This window comes from Ammodytes marinus, assembly GCF_949987685.1.
Source record: "Ammodytes marinus genome assembly, chromosome: 11".
NCBI lineage: Eukaryota > Metazoa > Chordata > Actinopteri > Uranoscopiformes > Ammodytidae > Ammodytes > Ammodytes marinus.
This window is the reverse complement of record NC_137215.1, coordinates 17,446,513-17,470,951: the sequence shown is the minus strand read 5'-3', so window position 1 is coordinate 17,470,951 and position 24,439 is coordinate 17,446,513. Positions and strand designations below refer to the sequence as shown.

The 24,439-nt window shown below is 41.1% G+C and overlaps 1 protein-coding gene across 1 annotated transcript in view; it reads left to right on the top strand.

The window, feature by feature from the left end:
- Positions 1 to 1,855: 1,855 nt before the first annotated feature.
- khdrbs2 (KH domain containing, RNA binding, signal transduction associated 2) overlaps positions 1,856 to 24,439 on the top strand; it is a gene marked incomplete at its 3' end in the record, with an annotated part of 65,722 nt that continues 43,138 nt past the window's right edge. Inside the window, exons 1-2 of the mRNA XM_080036655.1 lie at positions 1,856 to 1,966; positions 14,684 to 14,811. Coding sequence (XP_079892781.1) covers positions 1,876 to 1,966; positions 14,684 to 14,811 — 219 coding nt within the window. The 5' untranslated portion in view covers positions 1,856 to 1,875. The remainder of the gene's footprint in view (positions 1,967 to 14,683; positions 14,812 to 24,439) is intronic.

Sequence of the window (24,439 nt, the reverse complement as noted above, 5' to 3'; positions counted from 1 at the left end):
CTACAACAAACTTTGGATGACAAAAATGTCTAATTTTCCATTTCTATTGATATGTATCATGTCTCATCACTGTACAATAAAAATATGTCATATTTTATTAATACTTCATTTGAATGCATTGGCAAAGAAACATCCACAAAATCCAAATCAATTCTCATTCACGTCTGTCATCCGCCCCAAAGTTTTTCTGAGTTGAATGAGTGCTGTGAGAATCAGCTCTAAAGGTCAAGTGGTGCAAGGATTTGTCATTCACCACCCTCTTCTGCTCCAAACTCATTTGTGAGTAAGTAAAGCTGTCTGCATGCAGCACTGCAGAGGACAGAAGGACTGGAGTCAATAATACCAGAGCTCTAGACAAGACAGGCATTTCATATGAGATCCACCCCATCATTGCTGACTCCACTGATATTGCTGTTCATTTAGGATGTAATGAAAAATACACATGCCAACTAAACTTCTTTAAGTTGATGACATACTGTATCATTCCATTAACAAACTTTTCTTGAATTGTTCTTTGACACTCAAAGGAGGTGAAAATCTGATAATTCTACATATTTTATTCACTATAAAAAGAAAAAAAATTAAGATAATACGGAACATTAGAGGGAAGACTTTATTTTGTGTCAACATTGTTATTGAGATTTATACATACATTTGAAGGGGATGGGTAACAAGTTTGTCAAGTAACAGCAAAGTGAGAGTAAATCTTCATTCAATTGACAAAATGGGACCTACAGAAAAACAGCAAGCAAATGAGAGCATTGATATTGCTCTCCTACCTCTTCAACAGCCAAGCAATTAAATTTAATTGTACAAGTTGGGCATCCCTTTGCAGCTATTTTCAGTAAGATGCTAATCAGATATGTACTCCATAATAGTAATAATAGGGACATATTTCTTTTTGGATTGTTTAACAGAGATGTTGCATAGATAGTATACAATGATGATGAGATGTTGGAGTAGATTTGCACTTGTAACCTATGAGTGTGCAAAACCTTGTCCTGCTTAGGTGTCCAAGACTCAAGATCAGTATGATGTAACCATTTGGAGGATGGTTAAAAGAAAGGAGCTACTTCATGTTGTTTTACTCTCATTTAGAATACATACAATGAAAATAATAGAGAGAACTCTCAGGTAGTGTTCAGCACCATGGACAGCGACAGAGACAACATGAACGCGATTTGTGTCTGAGGGACACAAATCGCATTCCCTGCTATTGGCCACACACTACTAGCCTATAGCCTACATCCACTTAACTTTGGAAGCTCCAATATAAACTCAAAGTGACCTATGATGTTGTAGGCCTAACTATAGGTCTGATAGTTATAATGTTATTGCAGAATATTCTCAGATGTGGGCCTATTTTTCTTTTCTTTTTATCCCATTCAAGATTTTATTTTTTTCATAAAAAATCTGAACAATTGGTATTTGTTAGCAGCCCGGCGATCCCCTGAATATGACCAATAATGTTGCTGAGGGGCGGGGAGCAGCAGCGGGTTCTGCAGACCCACACAGAGTCTGCGAGTCTGGCGGAGTGCCGAGGAGAGGCAGCATGCAGGCAGCAGCGGCAGAGATGGACTCGCACCTCTGAATCACACATCCGATCCAGCATACGCTCACACACCTCTGAAACACCCCTCTAGTCAAGCATCTCGGAGACGTGGGAGGGACTATTTCTTATGTTATTTTCTATTTATTTTTTGTTTTGTTTTTGTTTGGGGTTTCTCTTTGGCTTGTGGTGCTCTTAAAGACTGGTAGACTGGAGCTATATATACCCAAGGAGCGGGAAGGGTTTTACAGTTTGCATTCCGACGCTCTGCACTCGTGTCGTCGCCCCACCTGCACGGACCGGTGAAGAGGTCCGCTGTGATAATAATGCATCCAGAGAAGTACTTACCTGAACTGGTGTCCGAGAAAAACAGCCTGGACCCATCATATGTGCACGCGGTGCGCCTCATCGCAGATGGTAAGTCAGATACTTAAAAAAAAGTCTAATTTAGTAGCCTACCCTGAGATTTGTAGCACTTATTTATCAGCGGTAGGCCTATTCTTCACCATTGCCAACCCCCTACAATTTAATCAACACCATTGCAGTTTTTTTGCGAAATACATTGACTCAACGCGAGCTTGTTTTAACACGCTTCTCTTGCCCCTTATTCTCGTTTGGTGGTGGTGCATTCACAGTGATGTGTGTTGGATTGAGGAGGATGCTCTTTTGGCTCCAGTGCAGAACTTTTCTGAGGTTTTCCCACCACTATTTAAGGCATGCAGTGAGCTCAGCAAGTGCCCGTGAAGTCAAGAGAGTCATCACCTCTTATTCTGACCCATTGCCCTCCAAGGTCAAGCGTCGGCACACAGCACCCAGAATATACAGAGTAGGTACACTGGTGTCTAGTCAGCGTGAAATAAGTTTGTTTCACGTCAAATTTGGTGTACCATTGTAATTTGTCCTACCGCACCAAAACAAGCTGCATGTTGTCAGAAAGGAACTTGCTTTGCTGACAAACCTTCTATGAGTTTTCTTGATTTCAAATATCATCGTCAGTCTGATATTAAGAACTCTACCTGAGAAATGTATGTGCTTGTATAATTTGTCACAGAAGTCATACAGTAGATTCTACCATACGACAGCTAATATGCTCTTAGTATTGCTTGCGAATCCCCTTCTTTCTACATGCACTTGCAGTAGCTGATAACTGTTATCAAGTCCACCTAAGGGACTTAATGCCTCAGAGACAGATGTTCTATGCAGTCTTCCCTTTCACTCAGTGTTACAGGATGTCCAACTGGGCAGTGTTATCGATACCAGGCTGCAGCATAACAAGTACTTGCTCATACTGCAGGTAGCCCTTTGTCTCATTCACAGGCTGAGAATGTGTCACTTGTGATGGGAAACTTATCAGCGCAAACACAGGAGCTCAGCTCAGCTCGCTGGCATTTATCCAGTGCAAGTCCAGACTGCGTGCTCTCGCGTGCTCTGTGGTCTTGAATGCAGGTGAAAGTGTTTAAATAGCACTAATGATGGTTTGAGTGATGTGATATAGGGGTGAATTGATGAATGAATGTACTTGTGTTACTGAGCGCACGTGTTGACTTACAGTAAAACCTGGTGTATCTTTGTATGAAAACCTAGTATATCAAAATGAACAATTTGAAAATAGAATGCTTTCATATGTTGAATGTAAGCCTTCAACAAAAAGGCTGTACTTAAGGTCAACATTTACTGTATACTCTACATTAATCTGTCATTTTTAAGATCAAACACTCTTAAAGTAAATGAAAACTTTTTCCATTATATAGTTTATTCTGTAAACTTTTTCACTGGCTTATGCTGATTATGATAGTTAAAGTAATTATTTGTTTCTTACTTTGTCCCCCCTCCAAAACAAGCACCCAAACCTTGCTTGAAGGTTACATTTTCTAACGTTTTCTGGCATGTTTGTTTAAAGAGGTAACGTGAGACAGTACGTTAGATTAATACGCTCTGATTGGACAGGGTGTTTGTGCCTGGGTGCTTCTGCCCTGAGCTTTCCTATTGAAATGTGTGGATGGGACACCTGACAGTCCCGCTCTAGTCGCTAACTGTGATGCAGATGGGATCGTTTGTCACATAGTACACTTTGCCAAATTTATTCAAGGCTGACTCACGTAGCCTGGATCCAAACAAAAAATAGATTGTTTTTTATCGTATCCGCCACAGTCGAAAGCAACTACTGGCATGTTTCAAATGGTGTTATTTATTTGTTTACTTACTGGATTTTGTTTCGTTAATATGTTTATTTTAAAGCAGTTTTAGTGGATAAACATACCACATACTCTTGTCGCTCATTGGCACTTCCCTATAAAGACAATACAGTTCAGTACAGTTTAGGACAATGCAACTCCTGTCATGTACACAGACATACAGTACAATGTACTGCTGCAACAGATAATGAAACACCGCAATTGAATATTTCCATGAGTATAATCCAAGGTCAACCGAGAAAACCGCCTGTGTTGTACACAATAGCGGACAATCGGTATTATAAACTCTTCAGTTCAAGCTGTCTTGTTGTCAACTCTGGAAATGTTCGGCAGCAGAATCAGCCGTGGGCAGAATGTGAAATAACATTCTTGATTCTCCTCACTTTTACACAGTTTGTTCCCACTGTTGTCCACTATGCACAATTGATATTGCAGAATGGTGCATATCAGTGGACAAACAGGATAAACTGTTTTTACAGATTTGATTTAGATTCATAGCTATTTTTCACTGGATAGCAAAGCATGTTCTCCTGCATTATTCACATCATGCAAAACAAAATGCGTATCATCCACCACCGGGGGAGTAGAAACAGCTCCATATAAATGACTGACTGATGTGTTTAAATAATGTTGTCCGTAAAATCATTTGTCTTCCTCTTTTAAGGTGGGGCGACTTATAAATAGAGTATGGCCTAATAAATAGTTGTTTTGAAAGTGGGTGGAAGTTAAGGGACGGAAGCCTTCTATAGATCTCAGAGGTTTTATTTGGAGCCTGATCTTGCCATGAAATTCAATTCCTGATAAGGTGAAAAGAAAAGCAGACGGGGAACAGAAGGGACACCTTTGATGCACAAGGTGATATAAATTGGGTGTTAAGATTGACATAACTAGGATAAGTGTTTGCTATGTGTGCGATTGTTATGGTAAGGCCGACATTTCTCAAGATCTAGTTGACATTTGGCCCAAAGCATTTTGATAGTGTATATGATCTCTCAAATTCCCTCACAGTTGCTGCTATAGGCACAGTGACAACACATCCAAATAGGCACATGAGTTTTTAGAACAATGTCGGCTTCCCTGAATAAAATATGAGTGGAAATGTGCAGGAGGACTGAAACCATGAAAAACACAGGAGAGCAAGAATGCAAGATAATCCTTACATCTCATCCAAGACTATACACCACAGTGTTTTCACCTGAGCAATTTCATGTTTCTGTCAGTTCAATGTCGTTCAGATTAGATTTTGGGATCTTAGCCTAAACTGACTGTGCAGAGACTTCTTTTGATGTGAAACCACATTGTCTTATCTTAAGCGCACATCATATACAAGCTTTATACCCATCACCCTTCATATTCTCCTTGTATCTAGCCATTGTTCTGCTCCAGCAGTCAGGTTTTCTCTTTGAGCACTGAGCTGCACTTTCTCTTGTTTTCTAAGAAAGAGAGGAAGTTACCAGCAGTTAATTAGGGTATTGGTCAGTTTCCGCTTGCACAATTTGAATATGTCAGAGTTAATTCCTTGGCACAAAGGCTGGAGGAATGCCCAATCATTGGGTCTATCAAACACAAGCTCAAACCACACTTTGGACTATGGCCATTTACTTTCAATTAAGAGACATCAGACAATACATGAACCTATGCAATGCACTGTTTCTGTGTTATCCTTAGTGATAGTCAGATGATATTAAAGAGCAATAATTAGAAATTGAGATGGTAAGCTTTAATCCTGACTGTGAGGGAGATATAAATCTCACGCTATAATACTGAATATATAAGACTTAAAATGCCAAGAGCTTTTTGCATGGTGCAGAATACAATCACTGTACACATACATATGTCATGAGCTATCTCTCAACACATACACAGACAAACAAATGGCCTGCTCAGTCATGAAGCACAACTTTAAAAAAAAAGAAACGTCTTACATTATTACAGTTGGTTTCGATTAGGACTGAATGATTCTGAAAAAAATATTTAATCGTGATTTTTCAGACAGATATTGCGATTTGATTTGCGGTATAACTAAAGTCAAGCATAGGTTCAATATTCAATGATAGGTTCAATGTTCAATGGGTAACATTGTTTATAGACACCATATATTTAGAAAGGTAGTGTGTTATGGCATGACAGGTTTGTGGTGCTGCCTAATGACAACTATTCCGGACAGACCTTACACAATATCTTCTCTTGTTGTGGCACATCTGTCGTGGCTAACCCAACGAATACTCCCTAAATTGTCCAACGTAGCTTCAGGCTCATTTTCGCATCACAAATGTAATGTTTTTCTCACGTTTCATTAGTTTTTTTGTTTGTTGTTGGGTGTATGGGGGCAGTCGCCCTGGGCCACTTCTGATTGGTGAGCATGACGGTCATGAATTTGTAAAACCATTGACACAACAACTTAAACTCTGGATGAGACACACACTGCATAATGTAGATCCTAACTTGCAGCCTTTGCAAAACGCTTATCGCATTGTTTCAAATTGCGATTTTGATTTGAAATCAATTAATCGTTCAACCCTAATTTGGATGATGCTTCACCAAATGCTAAGAATTGATTTTCATTAAATCTCTTTCTGGTTTGTGAATTGTTGCTCACATTTTTATTGTATCCATAATGGCCTGCTCAGTATCCAGCCGAGACCCTGATATCATAGCGATAGATAAACACCACCCGATGGGGTATGACCTAGCCTATCAAAAGGACACACAAATTACATTTCAGGAGAGTGAGACATTGCATTACATTTTTTTCTGCATTTAGCCGACACTCTTATCAAGAGTGACTTACAATGAGTGCATGGGTCGAATAAGATTACACCCCAAGGTCGTGAGCATTTTCAAGCTTCAGAAATGAGTGGATGAGCCAAAGCCACAGCACTCAGACAATAGATATTGGATAGCAGATTATGTTACTGTGCCACTTAAATGTTCAACTACAACTGTTATAAAAGGAAAGATGGACAGAAATGGGAATTTTTTAGTCAGAACAAGCTTGAATCCGGGGAACATACAGTAGGAATGGCAGCATCAGGTGTTTGAAGTAAAATGACTGAAAACAGGTCTTCTCATATTCTGTGGTTACATTGGAATGTGTTTGGTAAATCACTTTCAATTCACTGACAATGAGTGGCAGATGTGAAGTGTCTGCCATCTACTGGAGCCTGGTGTGTTTGATCTTGAGAGCATCAAGGCATCTCACACTATATCAGTGTGGGGGCAATCAGTGTATATCATACTGTGTTTGTTATCAATCTGATCATGGAGCATTTGGTCTACCAAAGCTGAGGTTGGAGAAAGTTTTCCATCTTGTCTGGTTTGTAAGTAGTTGTAATGAATAGACGGTTATCGAAAAAACAAATATGTATAATTTGCTTTTTTTGTAATTTGCATGAAAAGCAATTACTTTTTTCCACTTCACTTTCTATTGCAGATTCAGCTGACAACTTTGAAGATGGCATTATAATTACGTTGAAGATGCTACACGGTTATCGGGGTTTAAACAGCAATTTGCCTCAGTGCAGCTCAGTAAGAAAACACATAAACAGCATGTGGCCAAACAACCCCTTTGCATTTACATTCATCAGTCTCTAGAGCGTAAAAGCTAATTGCATGTCTGGTCCACACCCCCCCTCCAGGTCCACCACTCTGCAAAGCAAAGTGCTATTACTAACCCTGTTTGATGAGAACTAGCAATCAGTTATTGGAGAGTGATTAGATTCATTCATTGTTCAACAAAGCATCGTTTTTGGTATGCACAGTGCAATAAAGCGTATACACTAGAGTGATTTGATTCAGTTTTGACTTTCTCAGCACTGTGGAAATCAAAACATTATTTTATAACAATATATTGACTTTCATCTGTCAGTCACTCATCGAAAAAATAGCCCAAACCAATAGAAATCCGAAATGCAACTACCGGCACGCAAACCTGTTAAAATAAGTTTCCTTCAAGCAAATTTACTGTCTTCAGTATTCATTTCATGCTTGTACATCAGTTTGAAGGGTTATTCAAGGTTTCAAGTCTTTCGGCCTGCTTTGCAAAATAAAAGGTGTGCGGCGTAAGGGAAAAAAATGGGACTGTGTGCATTATGTTTTCTACACAGCGCACATGTCAGATTCTAGGACATCCTGAGTTTGCTCTGTAGGGTGTGATGAGGTTCAGCATCGTGCTCAGCTTTATCTCATCAAAAGTCCCTGCGTGGTATGACAGTGCAACAGTGTGTTTGCGGGGATTATTCAATTCATGTGGGAATAAATTAATTTCGATTGGATTTATTATTGGGAACAGTTTGATCGCCGTGTGAGCATGTTTCTCTGTTGATCCATCAGGGGGAAAACTCTAAACATCAACCCACTAGCAGACAATTTGATCTCACAAACATCATCTTAGTGTTGAAAGCAAACACATGTTACACACCCGCTCTGATTCAGCCGCACAAGGGCCCTCATTTATCAAACTTGCGTGGAAACTGGTGCAGATTCTGGCGCAAATACCTCCCTACGCCAGGTATCGCGTGGGATTTATCAAACAGTCGTATCTCGCCAATCTCGGCGTACGCCACGCAATTATTGATAAATGCAGCGGCTGAAAACAATCGTACCACGCCCCTATATTTTCTCAGTTTAGAGGCCTCGCCCAAAGGTTTTGCGACATGGATATGCGCAATACGGCACTTCCCTGAAGTAGAAATTGACAGAATAACAGCGAAAGTAGAAAAAAAGAGTTTCAGTTCGGAGCATTAGCCTACAAGCAGCATCAAATAACGACAGAAGGCAGCAGTTAGGAAGGAAATAACTGCTGCGGTCAACAGCGTTGGTGTTGACTCAAAATCGCCACTAAAAAAAGCGTGTTGCTGTTCTGAAATGCAACCAACTGGGGGTGCGGGGCTGCGGGCATAATATAAGTGGTGGAGGAGAAAAAGACGCACCAACTGTCCGATAATGGTCCCCATAAAATAAATAGAGGTCTGCAGAGATTTGAATGATTAGAATGTATTGGCCCTTTTAGATAGCACTACTCAAAAGGGTTTTAAAAACAAAAAATAACACATTTAGCGTTTTACTGTATGACAGCATGCGCTTGGCACGAGTGGTCAGCCCGGCCGTCAGCTGCACAAGCCGACCCGGCAGCGATCAGCTGTGAGAGCGCCCACTGTCCTGCTGAGCTGCTCCACCAGCAGATCGGAAAAACGTGCCGGTTAAGGTGGAAATAAATCGCTCGCTTTAGCATCAATGACACATTAAAAGAGGAACTAACATCTACAAAGTGCGTCAAATAAATAAAATGTTAAGCTGATAGTTGTGCCGTGTATTTTTTTGTATCATAAAGAGCAGTGTAGGTCTACTACATATTTAATACTTAGGCTAACATTTTGAATGAATGCAGCCCCCGTGCCTCAGTGTCCCCCCAGCTGCTCCAAAACGGAGACAACTGCCCTTACGTGTGCGCACTATTGAATCAGCTCTCCTACTCAGTTGCACACCATAAGCTGCTCATTTTTAAGTGATTAATATCTTTATTTCGGTCTTATTTGCACTGCATTTGTATTATCTTCTAATAATTGTCCAACAAAGTCATCGGCTACCCGGCACAGCCTGCACTGCGAGTCTAAGCTGTTTTCAAATTTGCGTACACGAGCTGAGAGCTGGCGTGGGATTTGAGCGTACCCTACGCTCACGTCCATATTGATAAATGCCGAGATTTGCGTGGAGATGTACGTACACCCATTTTTCTGGTCTACGCAAGATTGATAAATGAGGGCCAATAAGACACAGACTGCATGCTTTAGTGCCGTGGATTGTAAGGCAAACAGCAGCTGAAATCCAACAAAGCTATGATGTGAGGTTTAACAGCTGAGCAGTAAACATATTATCTTTTACAACCGATGCAGCCCCCATTTATTTTCTTTTCTTTTCTTTAGCAAACTATATGTGAATTTTAGTCTGTGCAAGTTGTAAAACAATTTCACTTAAAATCAGTGCAACACAGTCTGCCACAACAGGTGCATGTATGGCATATCTCAAAGACAAAAAAAATAAATTATTTTGCTCAGCAAGAAAATCCTTTTTAGTACCCATAGTTTCTGGTGGTGCAGCTGGTTTATTGAAGGGAGCTGATGGCTGAAAGAAGGACGCCTTATGTTCCCCCCCCAAAAAAATCTGTTGTTAATGGTGAATGGAAATGTTTAAAAACTGATTTTCACATGGAATTTTATTTTGATGTAATTATTATAGATACGTTTTTGTGTATATGTGTTGCCATTTTAATGGTGTCCAGGATGAATGAACTTCAAACTGTTCCTCCGCCAGTGTGGATGCTCGGTGACCAAAGCAGACGTGCTTAACCCAAAGCCATGGCATGGCAGGCTGACTGAGCCCATTCTCCCCATTTCAGCAAAAACCTTGCCTCGGAACTCCCACATTTATCTGGTATAGCTGGCCAGTTAAACCACATTTTTTTCATTCTCTGCTACTGAGCTTCTCCGTTTAAGCAGTTTGGGCAGCGCAACAGAGGGGATCAAGAGCACCAGAATAGTGGCTGGGAATGTTTTACTCATTCAGTTCCCCCCAAATGAGTTTTTTCTTTTGTTCATCCCGTGTCAGGACTGAAACTAGTGACCTTCAAAGCACATCCTCCCTTCTCTGATCTTTTAGGCTCCCGTCGACACTAGTGTGAACTGTTCTCCAGATTTATGTGTTCTAAGCTCATTTTCCTCTTCTCTCTCTCTCTCTCTCTCTCTCACACACACACACACACACACACACACACACACACACACACACAATCCTCCTCTGAGTTCACTGGCAGGCTACAGACAAGGATAAAGGTGTTTCCTATTATGCACTGTTCGGGAGTATAATCGTCTTCATGGGGCTATAAAAACATCATTACTTTATTCAAGTGATGTGAACATTGTGCCCATTTGAAAGTGAAACACATCACAAATGAAAACATTACCCAAATCAAATTCTCTCCCTCATGTAGAAAGAAGCCCAAAACTAATCTTTGAAGATACCAAGAAGGAAGAAAATGCTTGATGAAACCTGGAACCTGGGACTTTTAAATTAGCACAAACCGCCCTTTTACATCCAAATGAGCTTTATGTGATTGTATGTACAAAGGCACATGAAAAGGTTTTTCTCTCAAATGAGCAACACTTTAACAAGACTACTACAGCATGAGATTAAACAAAAGACTGTGTTGTTCCTTTGATTAGATGCATTTTGACAACAAGCATTCTCCAGGATTGCTGACTCCGTCTTAGAGGTCCAATGCTTTGTTAAACCATCCATCCACCCAAACCTCTTCTGTTTTAAGATGTTGTGACTATAACAACATAACATTGTACTTGTGCTTATAATTTATACAGCTGCTATAATGTTCACTTGAGCAGAAACATGTTGTATATTGTTTTGGAGGATTTGCTGGAACGAATAGTGCTGTCTGACAGTCTTGCCATTCTAGCGGCTCCTTGCGGCTATGCACAGCAGTGCTTTGAGCTTAATGCTAATGTCATATTGCTAACATGCTTACATTGACCATGCTAACTTTGTTTCGAAGGTAATGTTTATCATGCTGACCTGAGTGAACATTACCAGTTCACAGGTTAACCCTTTAGTCCTTTCCATTACTGTATAGCCTTGCAGCCTAAATGATTTGATGAAATTGCAGTGTCTGATTTCAATGTTTGGAGTCCTTAAAAGTAGCCTAATGGACAGAACCATTTCTTCAGTATGTATCTCAGTGCAGGCTCCTCCATCTGGATCTGACTTCAACACACTTAATAGCTTAAAACAAAAATTCATTTAATTGCACTCTCCCATGTTTATGAACCTTTCAATGTGTGTGGTTCTGCAGCTTTGATGGGAGTTCCCTCAAAGGAAAAACTAGAGACAGCATGTTCCAATTTAAACGATTTTCTGCGGACAGTCAGGCACAATCAGCGGGATTGTGTCACGCTGGAAGAAATCTGTGCTTTTCAGGCTTTTGGAGTTTGGTCTTTGATTTCACAGACAAAAGCAATATCAAACAAATGATCTTAATTGATGGTGTGGAACTGAAACCAATGGCTGTCAGAAACTGCAATGAGTGAATATTGGAAGTGACTACAACAACCGCATCATTAAGCTGTATGTCCAGAAAGTCCTTATGAGGTTGCTTTTCTGTGTGTACTAGTTTATGCATTTATTCAAATTTAATAAATACCTTGTTTAGGGATAACACATTTAAGCCATTTATTTCTCCAAACTTCTGCTCTGTAAAGAAATGTGAAATCAGCTTGCGCTTTTCTTCAACTCGCAGCCTGGTCCACTGTTGACTGTCGACAGCTCAGATAAGGGCGAAGTGCTCCAGTCGAAATTAGCTCTTGAGTTTCAAAATAGCAGCTTTGGAAAGGTCGGTGACTTGTTCCTTGGTCTTGTTCAGGAACATCTTTCAATGTCCAGTAAGTCTGTGGGGACTGATAGTTGTAATTCCACTGAGTATGATTTAGGAGGCAAGCAGTAGGATATCCACTAGGTGAACAATTTATGGCTTTATTTAAGCCACATCACTTAACATATTTATTTAGTGTTTTTAGGTCAAGTGTTATGAAATGTTATCAATCGTGGAATATCAGTGTTCGGGGGACTGTGCAGTTGCTGTCAAGCTTAACCAGACAGTTAATATCCATCTCTCGTCTCTCATTGTATTGCACTGTGGCTGGGAACACACCAGAGTAATGCAAGGCCAATTGGCACAATATTTGACTTCAATGTTTTAATATTCAGAGAAATACTGCACTTTGATTGGAACCCATGATCTGCAAATATGATCTTAATGTGAGAGTTCACAGAGTTAATCAGTACTGCCCCAAATTACTTTTACCCGATCATAACAAAAACATAGCAAAACCAACATATTTACAGCTGAGACACAGAATAATCTGGAAAAAAAATTCACCGTGTGAGGCAATGCGTAGTTGAAGGGCTGGGACGATGCGTCAACGTAATCGATTACGGTTTCGGTTATACAGTCTATGGTCAGAACGCTGCGTATATATTTCTCTCCGTTCGGGAAAGACGCGCCTGGTAATACATTTGCAACGAGAGGCGAGCGGAGAGAAAGAAAGGCGCAAGCGTTTTGTTTTTCTCAATTAAGTCAAGTATTTTAGTGAAACTACTGATTTTTTTTTTTAGTTCAGGTTGCAATTAGGCCGATAGTGACTTATTTCGTCTAGTATTATACACTTTTCTTTCTAAATATATCTTTATTCCAATGCTCTGTTTTTTTTTTAACCTTTATTTATACAGGTATATCCCATTGAGTCCGAAGACTCTTTTACAAGGGAGACCTGTTCCCATTTACACTTTACCATTCACACACTCATTCATACACCGAAAGCAGGCTATCTATGGACATTCACTCCTGAGAAACATGTGTCTGTTTCTCAGGAGCAAACAAAGCACCAGATGACTTTTCTGCTAAAGGAGCCTAAATCCATGCAAATAGCTATGTCTGCTGAGCTTTCTAACTGCATTTTTTAAAAAAGAGAATATGAATACATACTATATTGAAGTAGGGGAAGGTGGGGTGATTTGTGCATTTTGGAAGTTGCAAAACCCCTTGTTTCTAGAAAACCGTGGAAGAAATTGGAAATGTGACCACATATTTAAGAAGAGCCATCCATTTGACTCATCCTGTAAAGAAGGGAGACACAAGGAATAAGATATAAGCACATTTAAGGTCAAAAAACTGTGTTTTGCCTTTCAAAGTAAAATTTCCATGATCAAGGTTTTTTGATTATTGTGTCTGAACAATTATAGACACGTTTGAAAACATTTGACACATGTTTTAGTGCTTTGGTATGCTATACTTTGAGTCTATATAGTTAGCACAATGTCAACCCTAAATTGCTGCATCATGCCTATTATCCAAAATTCTGGGGATGGGGTGATTTGTGCGCAAGGGCCTGGGTGAGTTATAAGTAAGTAAGTAAGTAAAATGTATTTATAAAAGCACATTTATGACAGTTTGCACTGTCCAAAGTGCTGTACATAGTGCATTCAGTAGGTAAACAATGAAGGTAAAATAACAATAACCAAAATAAAAGACGTAAAGCCCATACATCCACATAAACACAGATAGTAGTGCAGAGGTAAGTAAGTAGTGCAGAGGTTAATGGGGAGGAAACACCAGGGTGTACATATGGGTTTTGAGCCTTGATTTAAAGGCAGAAATGTAGGGGGAATCACATTTGTCAGGTGGCAGTTGGTTCCACAAGCACGGAGCAACTAGTGCAAAGTACATTTCTGAGAGTTGTGCCAGTGGCATGGCTGTATACGCTGGTCACCAAAAGAAAGTGATTGTCTACAGTAGCTCAGAAGAGGGTGACATCTCAATACCACTTAACGACACCACTGATGAGAGTTCAGATGGCCAGAAAGATGATGATGGTGACTTTGTCATTGTGACACAATGACGCACAAATCACCCCACTACGTGGGGTGATTTGTGCGACAAGACAACTTTTTTTCCGAAAGCTATATTTCTTAAACAGTTTATTCCAGATCCAAAGTTTTTATTGCCAGGGATGCACAACATCCTGAAATATATGTACATATTTGAGTTGGAGACATAACTGTCAAGGCCTGACTTTAAAATCACTTTGAGTAAAAAGTTGCACAAATCACCCCACCTTCCCCTATAAATGACAAGCTTTTAAAGTTTATTTGGGGTAAATTCATTATTATATTAATCAATATAAAGATAATAGTTGGCTTAATAAAAAAATGATCGAAAAAAAATAATCGATAGTTGCAGTCCAAAGCCTTACTTTCATACTATTCAGTTGTCATGCTGGAATCTGCTCAATAGCAGATGTTGACTGGTGTATTTTTTTAGCTACATAAACTTATGATATTCTGATCTGTTTTTTTCATTGTTGTGTTTCTGCAGAGATTGAAAAGTATGAAGGCGATGAATTGAGAAAAGATGGTGACACGAGCAAATACCTGGACATCATCAGCAATAAAAATATCAAGCTCTCCGAAAGGGTTCTCATTCCAATTCAACAGTATCCAAAGGTAAGAGACACAACAACCGTGTGTGTGTGTGTGTGTGTGTGTGTGTGTGTGTGTGTGTGTGTGCGTGTGTGTGTGATATCGTTTCATTAATTTTTGTTGTCAACTGTTGTTTTGTCTGGCCTCGCTTGCTTCACCTGCTTCACCCCTTTGCACAATTCTCGGGGCACTGAAAATCCGGCTTAGCCTCAAAACAGGCTAATGGAAAGTAATCAGGTAGTGTCTGTTTGTTTTGAAATAGTCATCAAAAAAATGTGTTTCCAGTGGGCTTAAGCACTCAAGGGTACAGTGGAGAACAAATGACTATAAATCACTGTGTGACACGGTACACAAAATTCTGAGTTATGCAATGTCTGTACCGACAAAGTTTGAAATGTGGCCTAATGAGGCTGCTCCATCCGGCAGCTGAGCAACAACACACAGCTGCTTGTGGCTGAAAAGGCTTTGCTGCAGCTGTAATCACGGAAGCCTGCTCCACTGACTTTGCACACATACACAACCATGCAACAGGCAGCCGAGAACATTAGTGTAGCAACACAGATTGCAACAACAGATCCCCATAGAGCGTATTGATTATTTGTCCCACTCTGCAAGTACAGTATATGTTTCCTAACAGATCAATGGCAAATACATGTATCAATACAGGGAGTAGTTTTATTTTCTATGCTTTAGTGTCTGGATCAGATGTCCTTTTGATTTAATTTTTTTTAAATTGTTTGATACATTCATGGAGTGGTAGCGAAAGGGTTCCCAGTTCATCTCCTGTGCATTACCGAGGTTCTCCCTGAGCAAGGCACTGAACCTCTAAAGGCTTGAGTATGTGGCCCATGATGATCAATGCATGTCTGTTTGTGCTGTGTGTGCATTACATGCCTACATGATCGTGTGTAATGTAAAACTAACAAACTAAAAGTAAAACAACTTCGATTTGGAGGAATTAATAAAGTTATTCAAGAATAAAATAAATGTACGATAAAACCGATTTCTCAAGTTGTACTTGCTGTTTCTCAACTGTTTTTGTTACATTGTAATGAAAATAAGGATAATACAGAATGTTTGGCATTTATGGTGAGCTTTATTCAAAGGTTCCCATTAAAACAAATTGCCACCAATTGCAACCATGCCAGTGTTCTTACTTCTGGTCCCTTGGTGAAGTGCAAACCCTCCACCTAATTTGATCATAGGTTTTGTTATATGTCAATAGCCAGCGCCTCCCATTATTTTAAAACCAGCAGGGCTCCCTCCTTATTGAAACCAACACTATCACACAATGTCTGTTTTTTCACTGTCACTTTATGACAATATTGCTTTCATCAGAAGCCGGTACTCTGCTCTCTGCTGCCACTCTCTCCCTCTCACCATCATTTTAAATGAATCACTTCTAGTCACTTTTCCTCTTGTCGCTGCCTAGGTGAGTGCTCAGTTTGGGAGTTCTTGTGAAGAGATCCCTAAACAAAACACAGACAAGGCGGTGTCAATTTTTCAGTCTTTATCCTGCACACTCAAGTCAAGTTCCTTCACCATGCCTTGCCCCAACATGATCTCACTCAGAGTATATTTCAAGGGCAGTTATGTGATATTTTAAATGCAGTCTTATTAGAGAAGAACGAGAGAAAAGAGGATGGCAGGAGGGTAAGGGAAACATTAAAATTTGCTTCAGGAGCACGGCCGGTCTACTTCTGTCCAGTGAGCCCCTCAGGACACTCCGCATAAATCAATTTGCTGTTTCCTCCTCAGGATCGCTGCTGAGAAAGTAATTAAGCTACGTTCAGGAACTCCTCACTCTATTAAATTGATTTCAAATCTAAAAAAGATTGAGCTGGTTTCTTGGGAACAGAACACCCGCAGTGACTCTGGCATATCTTTCTGTCCATGTGTTTCCGCCTCATTAAGTGCATTTTCTCTTCAAGTGTTACACCATTTTCTGTTCTTAATTGTGAACACTGAAGTCTCCCTCAGAGCAGCAATAACTTGCAACCTATTGATATACTGTATCCCAGTTGGTGGTTAGGTTGACGTATTATCGACATTCAATGTTCACCTGCCTCTTCTATTTATCTTGTAGACATCTCACTATATCTCATCTTGCAAATAACGTCAAGCATACTGATTCAACACCCATTCATTCACCTCATGGAGAATACAGAATAGGACTAAAATAAAGCGATTGCAGACAAGAGCCCACTAAATATCCTGCCTTCTGGTTAATTGTATGTGGTGTCCCCAGGTGTGACTCAATGTGATACAATGTGGAAACGAGTGGAGCCTGGATTAAAATAGAATAAAAAGTGAGATCCACTGAGATAGACAACTGGATAAATACCAAAATGTATGTTGAGACTATGCATGTATTCAATACACATGTAGGCTTGATATCCTGCGTCTGTATAATGGACATAATAATGCCAGATCTGCAAAGTTAGCAAATCAGTCCAGTCCAGAGGGACGCAGCAGACCAACAACAGCTTCTTTGACCTAATTGCACAGTCAGCACCCAACAAGACTGCAGTGTCACTACCTCATGCATCTTGGTAACACTGCTCCTTTGGCTAATAGTGATTAGCCACACAAAGCAGCTCTTTGATCAAGTGCACACTACTGCAAAGACTACGAGAAAACTACAACTAAACACAATAAAAGCAATGCACAGCTCGAGAAGACGAGCAAGATGCAGCTCACAGCAAATAGCTCAAAAAGTTCAAACCCGATGTTCTGGCAGTTACTGGACACAGTTAAGGTTAACGTTAAACTGCATTTTAATATGGTGAATGCACGACAAAATATTTATATCAAAAAATGTATTTAAAAAAAAATCTTACACCTGCATGACCATGAATTGTTATAGCAGTTTCTTAAAGAGGACCTATTATACTTTTTCGACTTTTATGACCTATAAACGTTGTTATAATGATTTATAGTCATGTTTAACCATATTAGCGTATCAAATAATTACTTATGCATTTAGACGTATTCCCTGCTGACCGTCTGGGGTGGCTGTGCAGAGCGCTAAACACTAGGGCAGCCGGTCGAGAATTCACTTGTTCAAATCGGTTCAAATTTCCTGCCATCGTGTCGTCACGTTCCCGGATTTTTCCATGTATGGTAATGCTGCAACGTGGTGGCGCGCTCCGGCCATGCCCCCACCTTCCTGCTCAAATCTGCCCGCGCGCTGCTGAAAGTGTTCCGGAAGGAAGGTAACCAATCACAATGGAGTGGGGTTTGCAGGAGGGGGGGGAGGGGGCGGAGATGGCCGAAGCACAGTGTTGACAGAGCATGCTGAATCGCCCAGATGAGAGGAAGCGTTTCCCGAAAATCTACATAGTTTTTTGTGATGTGATTCGTGTCAGGTTGCTCTATACCTGTAGCAGTTTTTAACAAGAAATTAAGACCAGAAAAGTAGTATAATAGGAGATCTTTAAACACTTCTGTATTTGGGTTATTACAAAGAGTAACAGTAATATCGAACTTACAGTTTTTTCTTTCATGAGACAGCCATTCATTGTATGTGAAGATGCAAAGACAAAATAAACATTCATTCATGCACTCATTCTGGCTGCACTGATCCAAACTCCTACCAGTTGATACTTATATGTTTATTTGACTTTTTTACTCCGACAACATCTGGTCCAGCTGAAAGGCACCAAACAATTGGTTTTATTTTACTTCGCAGCTCACGTCTGCTATTCATTAATGTCTCGTCTTACTTTCCGTCACTGGTGACGCAGCAGAGTTTAAAATGTCACAAAATCCGTTTTTTGTTCCCCCTGCTCCAGCAGTGCTCATTCCTTGTAACAGCTGCCATAATGCTACAAAATAATTAAGTGCCAAGTAATTAAATTATTACTTTGGAGAATTTGCCTGCCACTTTTCGGGTTGGACGACGTGACGCATGGAAGATTGATGTCCTCGCACAGTGAAGCCGCCAGAGGTGAGGAAATCCCTCTTTATACTGCGCCGACTGTAGGCCGCTTTCGCAGCTGACATTTTGACATGTCATAGCAGGAAAAGCAGCACAGGTTATGTGTTATAACATTAACGATGTTACAGGGCCCTGGTGTGATGCATGCTGGCTGACACAACTGAATGTAAGCTCTGGTTAATGTTATTAGTTCCACTTGTCTCCACTTGTTACAATTGTTGTTCAAAATACATGTTTGAATAAAACTATTTGCATAAGACCAGACATAAGACATATCTCCCTATACTGCTAACCGGGAAAAAGTCGTATGAACCCTGACTACCAACCTTGGAATATAACTTGTTATTAGTATTATTAACAGATACAAAATGGAAGCCTACATAATAAAAAACGATATATAATTATAAACTGTTATGTGCCAGATCTGTCCATGTTTTGCAGAGCTCCTTCAGCCCCTCCCTCACCTCGTTAACCGTCACCTGCTGCAGCCTATTTAAGCCTGGAGGCTCAATTGACACTCTCTCTCCAGCCAGGGCCAGCAGCATGGCTCCCAGCCACCCGTTTAGTTGATCTTTCTTACAATAAACACCAGTTTCTTGCACTTTTACCATGGGTTTGTGTACTTTATGTTGCTTCCTAGAGCCAGGTCGTAACATATTGGGGTCTCGCCGGGATCAATCCGGAGTTTTTTTTGCTGAGTTGATTTTTTCCTCTTTTTGCCCCTAGACAAACTTTGTATGCTTTGGGTGGTGTTTGGCTGTGTGGCTGTGAGTAGCGTTGTTCATGGTGAGTATGGTGAGTATTGAATCTGAGTGTTTTTGATCTAAAGTGGTGAGTGATCTCCCTGGTTAGTTAGGGAGTGTGCCAGCTGGTCAGAGCAATCTGTCCTTCCATCAGTGCACTATTTGTTATTTTGCCTTTTTTATTTTCGAGGATATCCTGGGTGGGGGCCTAGAGCTTCAGAGCTGGTTCGTTAGCTGGCTGATAAGTCTAGAGCTTCGAGCCCGGTACGCCTCAAGAAGACAGTTAGGTTTAGTTTAAAGATAGGCAGGTACCAGGGGGTTTGCTTTGATCTTTTGCACTCGGAGGCTTGCTCACTGTGCCCATCAGTGATTGATTTGTAAAGTAGTTAAGTTAGTGTTTTATGGGGACAGTGGTGGTAACGTGTCCAGGATCCTAACTTAGTGCCTGCAGCTTGTGAATTAGTCAAGTGGTGGTGTGTAACTTCACTTTGTAGGCTAGTTCTCCCGGAGGTTGTGTTGCCTTAGTTTTAATTACCAGCAGGTTCCATTTTGGTAATGGGTTTTGTATGGGTAATATTGTATGCTACCTTAGTAGCTAGATGGGAGTTGCTAGGCCTATTTCTGTGATCTTGGTTTAAAGAAAAAAAAACATTTAGTAGAGATGATTTGTGACTATCTGTAGTATTGGATAAGGTGTACACTGTGCATACTGGTTAAGTTGAAGCCTTGTGTAAAAGCATTGTTGTTTTGGTTTTTTTTTTACTAGTGAAGTTATCTACTATGGCAGCACCCACAGTTCTAGATGACTTTATTAGCGCACCCTCAGAGGAGTTGCTATGTCAGCTTTCTAAAGAACAGCTCCTTAGCCTTGCCAGTCATTATGACATGGAGATTACCAGTGGTGATAAAAACCTTAAAGATAGTTTAAGAGAAGCACTTGAGGGTATTCTAGCAGACAGAGGCATTCCTTCCTTCTCCAGGTCTCCAGTGGGGGGACATCCCGGCCCTTCGGTCTCCAGTGGGGGACATTCCGGCCCTTCGGTCTCCAGTGGGGGACATTCCGGCCCTTCGGTCTCCAGTGGGGGACATTCCGGCCCTTCGGTCTCCAGTGGGGGACATTCCGGCCCTTCGGTCTCCAGTGGGGGACATTCCGGCCCTTCGGTCTCCAGTGGGGGACATTCCGGCCCTTCGGTCTCCAGTGGGGACATTCCGGCCCTTCGGTCTCCAGGGGGGACATTCCGGCCTTTCGGTCTCCAGGGGGGACATTCCGGCCCTTCGGTCTCCAGTGGGGGACATTCCGGCCTTTCGGTCTCCAGTGGGGGACATCCCGGCCCTTCGGTCTCCAGTGGGGGACATCCCGGCCCTTCGGTCTCCAGTGGGGGACATCCCGGCCCTTCGGTCTCCAGTGGGGGACATCCCGGCCCTTCGGTCTCCAGTGGGGGACATCCCGGCCCTTCGGTCTCCAGTGGGGGACATCCCGGCCCTTCGGTCTCCAGGGGGGACATTCCGGCCTTTCGGTCTCCAGTGGGAGACATCCCGGCCTTTTTAACTAGATTATCTTCCAAGGGTTTAGGTTGCTTTATTAGAGCAACCATTTTAAGGGGGGAGGTGTTATGTGCCAGATCTGTCCATGTTTTGCAGAGCTCCTTCAGCCCCTCCCTCACCTCGTTAACCGTCACCTGCTGCAGCCTATTTAAGCCTGGAGGCTCAATTGACACTCTCTCTCCAGCCAGGGCCAGCAGCATGGCTCCCAGCCACCCGTTTAGTTGATCTTTCTTACAATAAACACCAGTTTCTTGCACTTTTACCATGGGTTTGTGTACTTTATGTTGCTTCCTAGAGCCAGGTCGTAACATACGGAGCCCCTAAAGGGACATGGAGGAAAAAAATTTTTTTGGTAAAAAAAAAAAAAAAAAAAAAAAATCAAACTCGAGATCTCGAGTTCAAACTCGAGATCTCGAGTTTGAAGTCAAGATCTCGAGTTTAAAGTCAAGATCTCGAGTTCAAAGTCGAGATCTCGACTTTGCCTTCAAACCTCTCTCACCGTCACCAATGGTCCATGCATCAAAGGCATATCAATTAATTTATGGGAAACCACACAATAGTGTCATGGAGGAGTACTTGGAGCATTCTTTTCTCACACTAACACCAAACTACAACCTATTTGGCCTAAATCTAACGTTTATTATGCACATTGGAGAGAAAAGTGACAATGATTCACTTCATTTTGGCGCACCATGGACCGAGAGCGGAGGTCTAATTGTCAACACACACACACACACACACACACACACACACACACACACACACACAATATGTAGACGGTATACATTTGACTATATCAAAACGTGAACGTTTCCAAGACACAATGCCGCCTACACTACACCTGAGGAGAACTCTGTTTGGCTGTATTGGCTGGTCTGATGAAGGCTATAATTTGCACCGGATTAGACTATGTCCGCGTTCTCCAGTGACTCCATATGATCGGATCTTGAAGCACTCACAATAGTGCAGGCAAAATATGAAATTCAATTGGATTATGCGAACTTTCTATTTTTCTTCACTTGGAGAGAGAAAAAGCGCTGTTCCCGTGCGCTCTGGCAGCACTACACCTGTGCCCGGCGTGAGCCTCAAACTGCGTCTTAATAGAAAAGATAACTGCAGGTCATATGACAAAACTAGCGATCGGACTAGGTTAGTAAAGCCTAATTAAGCCTTTCCCAGGAAGGGATCGTGTGTGAATAAAACACAGAGTCTGGACTGGCGTATTTTTAATAGCCTATAGCAGAACTTCCTTTGCTGTGCGCTGGGGAGAAACAGACACGCTGGTAACTATTCTGCTCCAGATCTGCACATTGGACAGCGCCACGCGATCCTCACAGTTTTGCTGCTGTTTAGTTAAAATTTGTGATTTTTTGGGTGCAATAGATGAATAACATGTGCCGTCGGGTGAAGCCTCTTATCTCTCTCGACCGTGTGCGAGGCAAAACAAATCAGGCGCTGTTTCTCCCCAGCGCACAGCAGAGGAATTTCTGCTATAATTAGAAATCACCAGTGCAGACTCTCCTCAAACTATTAGTTTAATTTAGTTTTTGTAATCAGCGATCGATTGTTTCATTTGTACACAGAGACAAACATGTAGGCATGTAGCGGTGTGGCACATTTACGCACGAAAGCTTCCCTCAGAACGGAAGAGAAAAAAATTAGCTTTTTTATTTAATTATTATTATTGTAGTCCAGACTGTGTTTTATTCACACACGATCCCTTCCTGTGAAAGGCTGAAAGTGTGAATGAGGCTTTACTAACTTAGTCCAATCGCTAGTTTTGTCATATGACCTGCAGTTATCTTTTCTATAAAGACACAGTTTGAGGCTCAAGGCGGGCACAGCTGGTGTAGTGCCAGAGCGCACAGGAACAGCGCTTTTTCTCTCTCCAAGTGAGGAAAAATAGAAAGTTTGCATAATCCGGTTGAATTTCATATTTTGCCTGCACTATTGTGAGTGCTTCAAGATCCGATCATATGGAGTCACTGGAGAACGCGGACATAGTCTAATCCGGTGCAAATTATAGCCTTCATCAGACCAGCCAATACAGCCAAACAGAGTTCTCCTCAGGTGTAGTGTAGGCGGCATTGTGTCTTGGAAACGTTCACGTTTTGATATAGTCAAATGTATACCGTCTACATATTGTGTGTGTGTGTGTGTGTGTGTGTGTGTGTGTGTGTGTGTGTGTGTGTGTGTGTGTGTGTGTGTGTGTGTGTGACAATTAGACCTCCGCTCTCGGTCCATGGTGCGCCAAAATGAAGTGAATCATTGTCACTTTTCTCTCCAATGTGCATAATAAACGTTAGATTTAGGCCAAATAGGTTGTAGTTTGGTGTTAGTGTGAGAAAAGAATGCTCCAAGTACTCCTCCATGACACTATTGTGTGGTTTCCCATAAATTAATTGATATGCCTTTGATGCATGGACCATTGGTGACGGTGAGAGAGGTTTGAAGGCAAAGTCGAGATCTCGACTTTGAACTCGAGATCTTGACTTTAAACTCGAGATCTTGACTTCAAACTCGAGATCTCGAGTTTGAACTCGAGATCTCGAGTTTGATTTTTTTTTTTTTTTTTTTTTTTTTTACCAAAACATTTTTTTTCCTCCATGTCCCTTTAGGGGCTCCGTAGTAACATAAACAAAGCATACAATCATAATAAATTATGATATATTACTAGATATACTGTATATGCCTTTAAATATAGATAGATGAACATACTTTAAAGTCAATTTTAGGATTTTCAATTTCAGTTTTTCGAAACAACTTTCAGATGCTGAAACTGTACGCTACCTCGATAGGCATATTCTATTTCCCTATTTTATTTTATCACATAATCATCCCCCCAGCCGACTCTAAAGCATCTGTAAACCACCAGTAGCCTGTACATGTCACGTTAGCCGTCCTTGCTGAATAATACATTTGCTTTCAGCTGCCAGCATCTGAAATTCATTGCTGGAGAGCGACAAAGAAACATGTTTACTCAAAATAGAATTATTGTTGTATACCCTGCCAGTCAAACCATACAGTTTTCTTACCACAAATTTTATATTAAAGAAAAAAATTAACACTTTTAAGGTAATTTAAGGTTAAGGTTGATAGGCAACTTAATAGTGCATAAATGTCAGACTTGGCAAAGCTGCAGCTGCTACACCAAAACTCTATTTGGATAAAACCTGGAGGGATGATGCATCTTGTTAGGCCTTAGTTGTATGCATCATTCATTCGGAGACGACTTGTGTGCTTTTTGCACCACTCTTTGTAAAATGTACATTAGGGTTGGTGTCGCTTCACAATCTGTCAAGATAAAAGGCATTTGGCCTTGGAGCCTTGCTCCAGTGCCCTTACCATCACTTTCTATTTTCACTCTCTTCTAAAAAATGGACTGAAACCTTGGAAACAGGTTTGGACAGGAGAAGATAAGGTA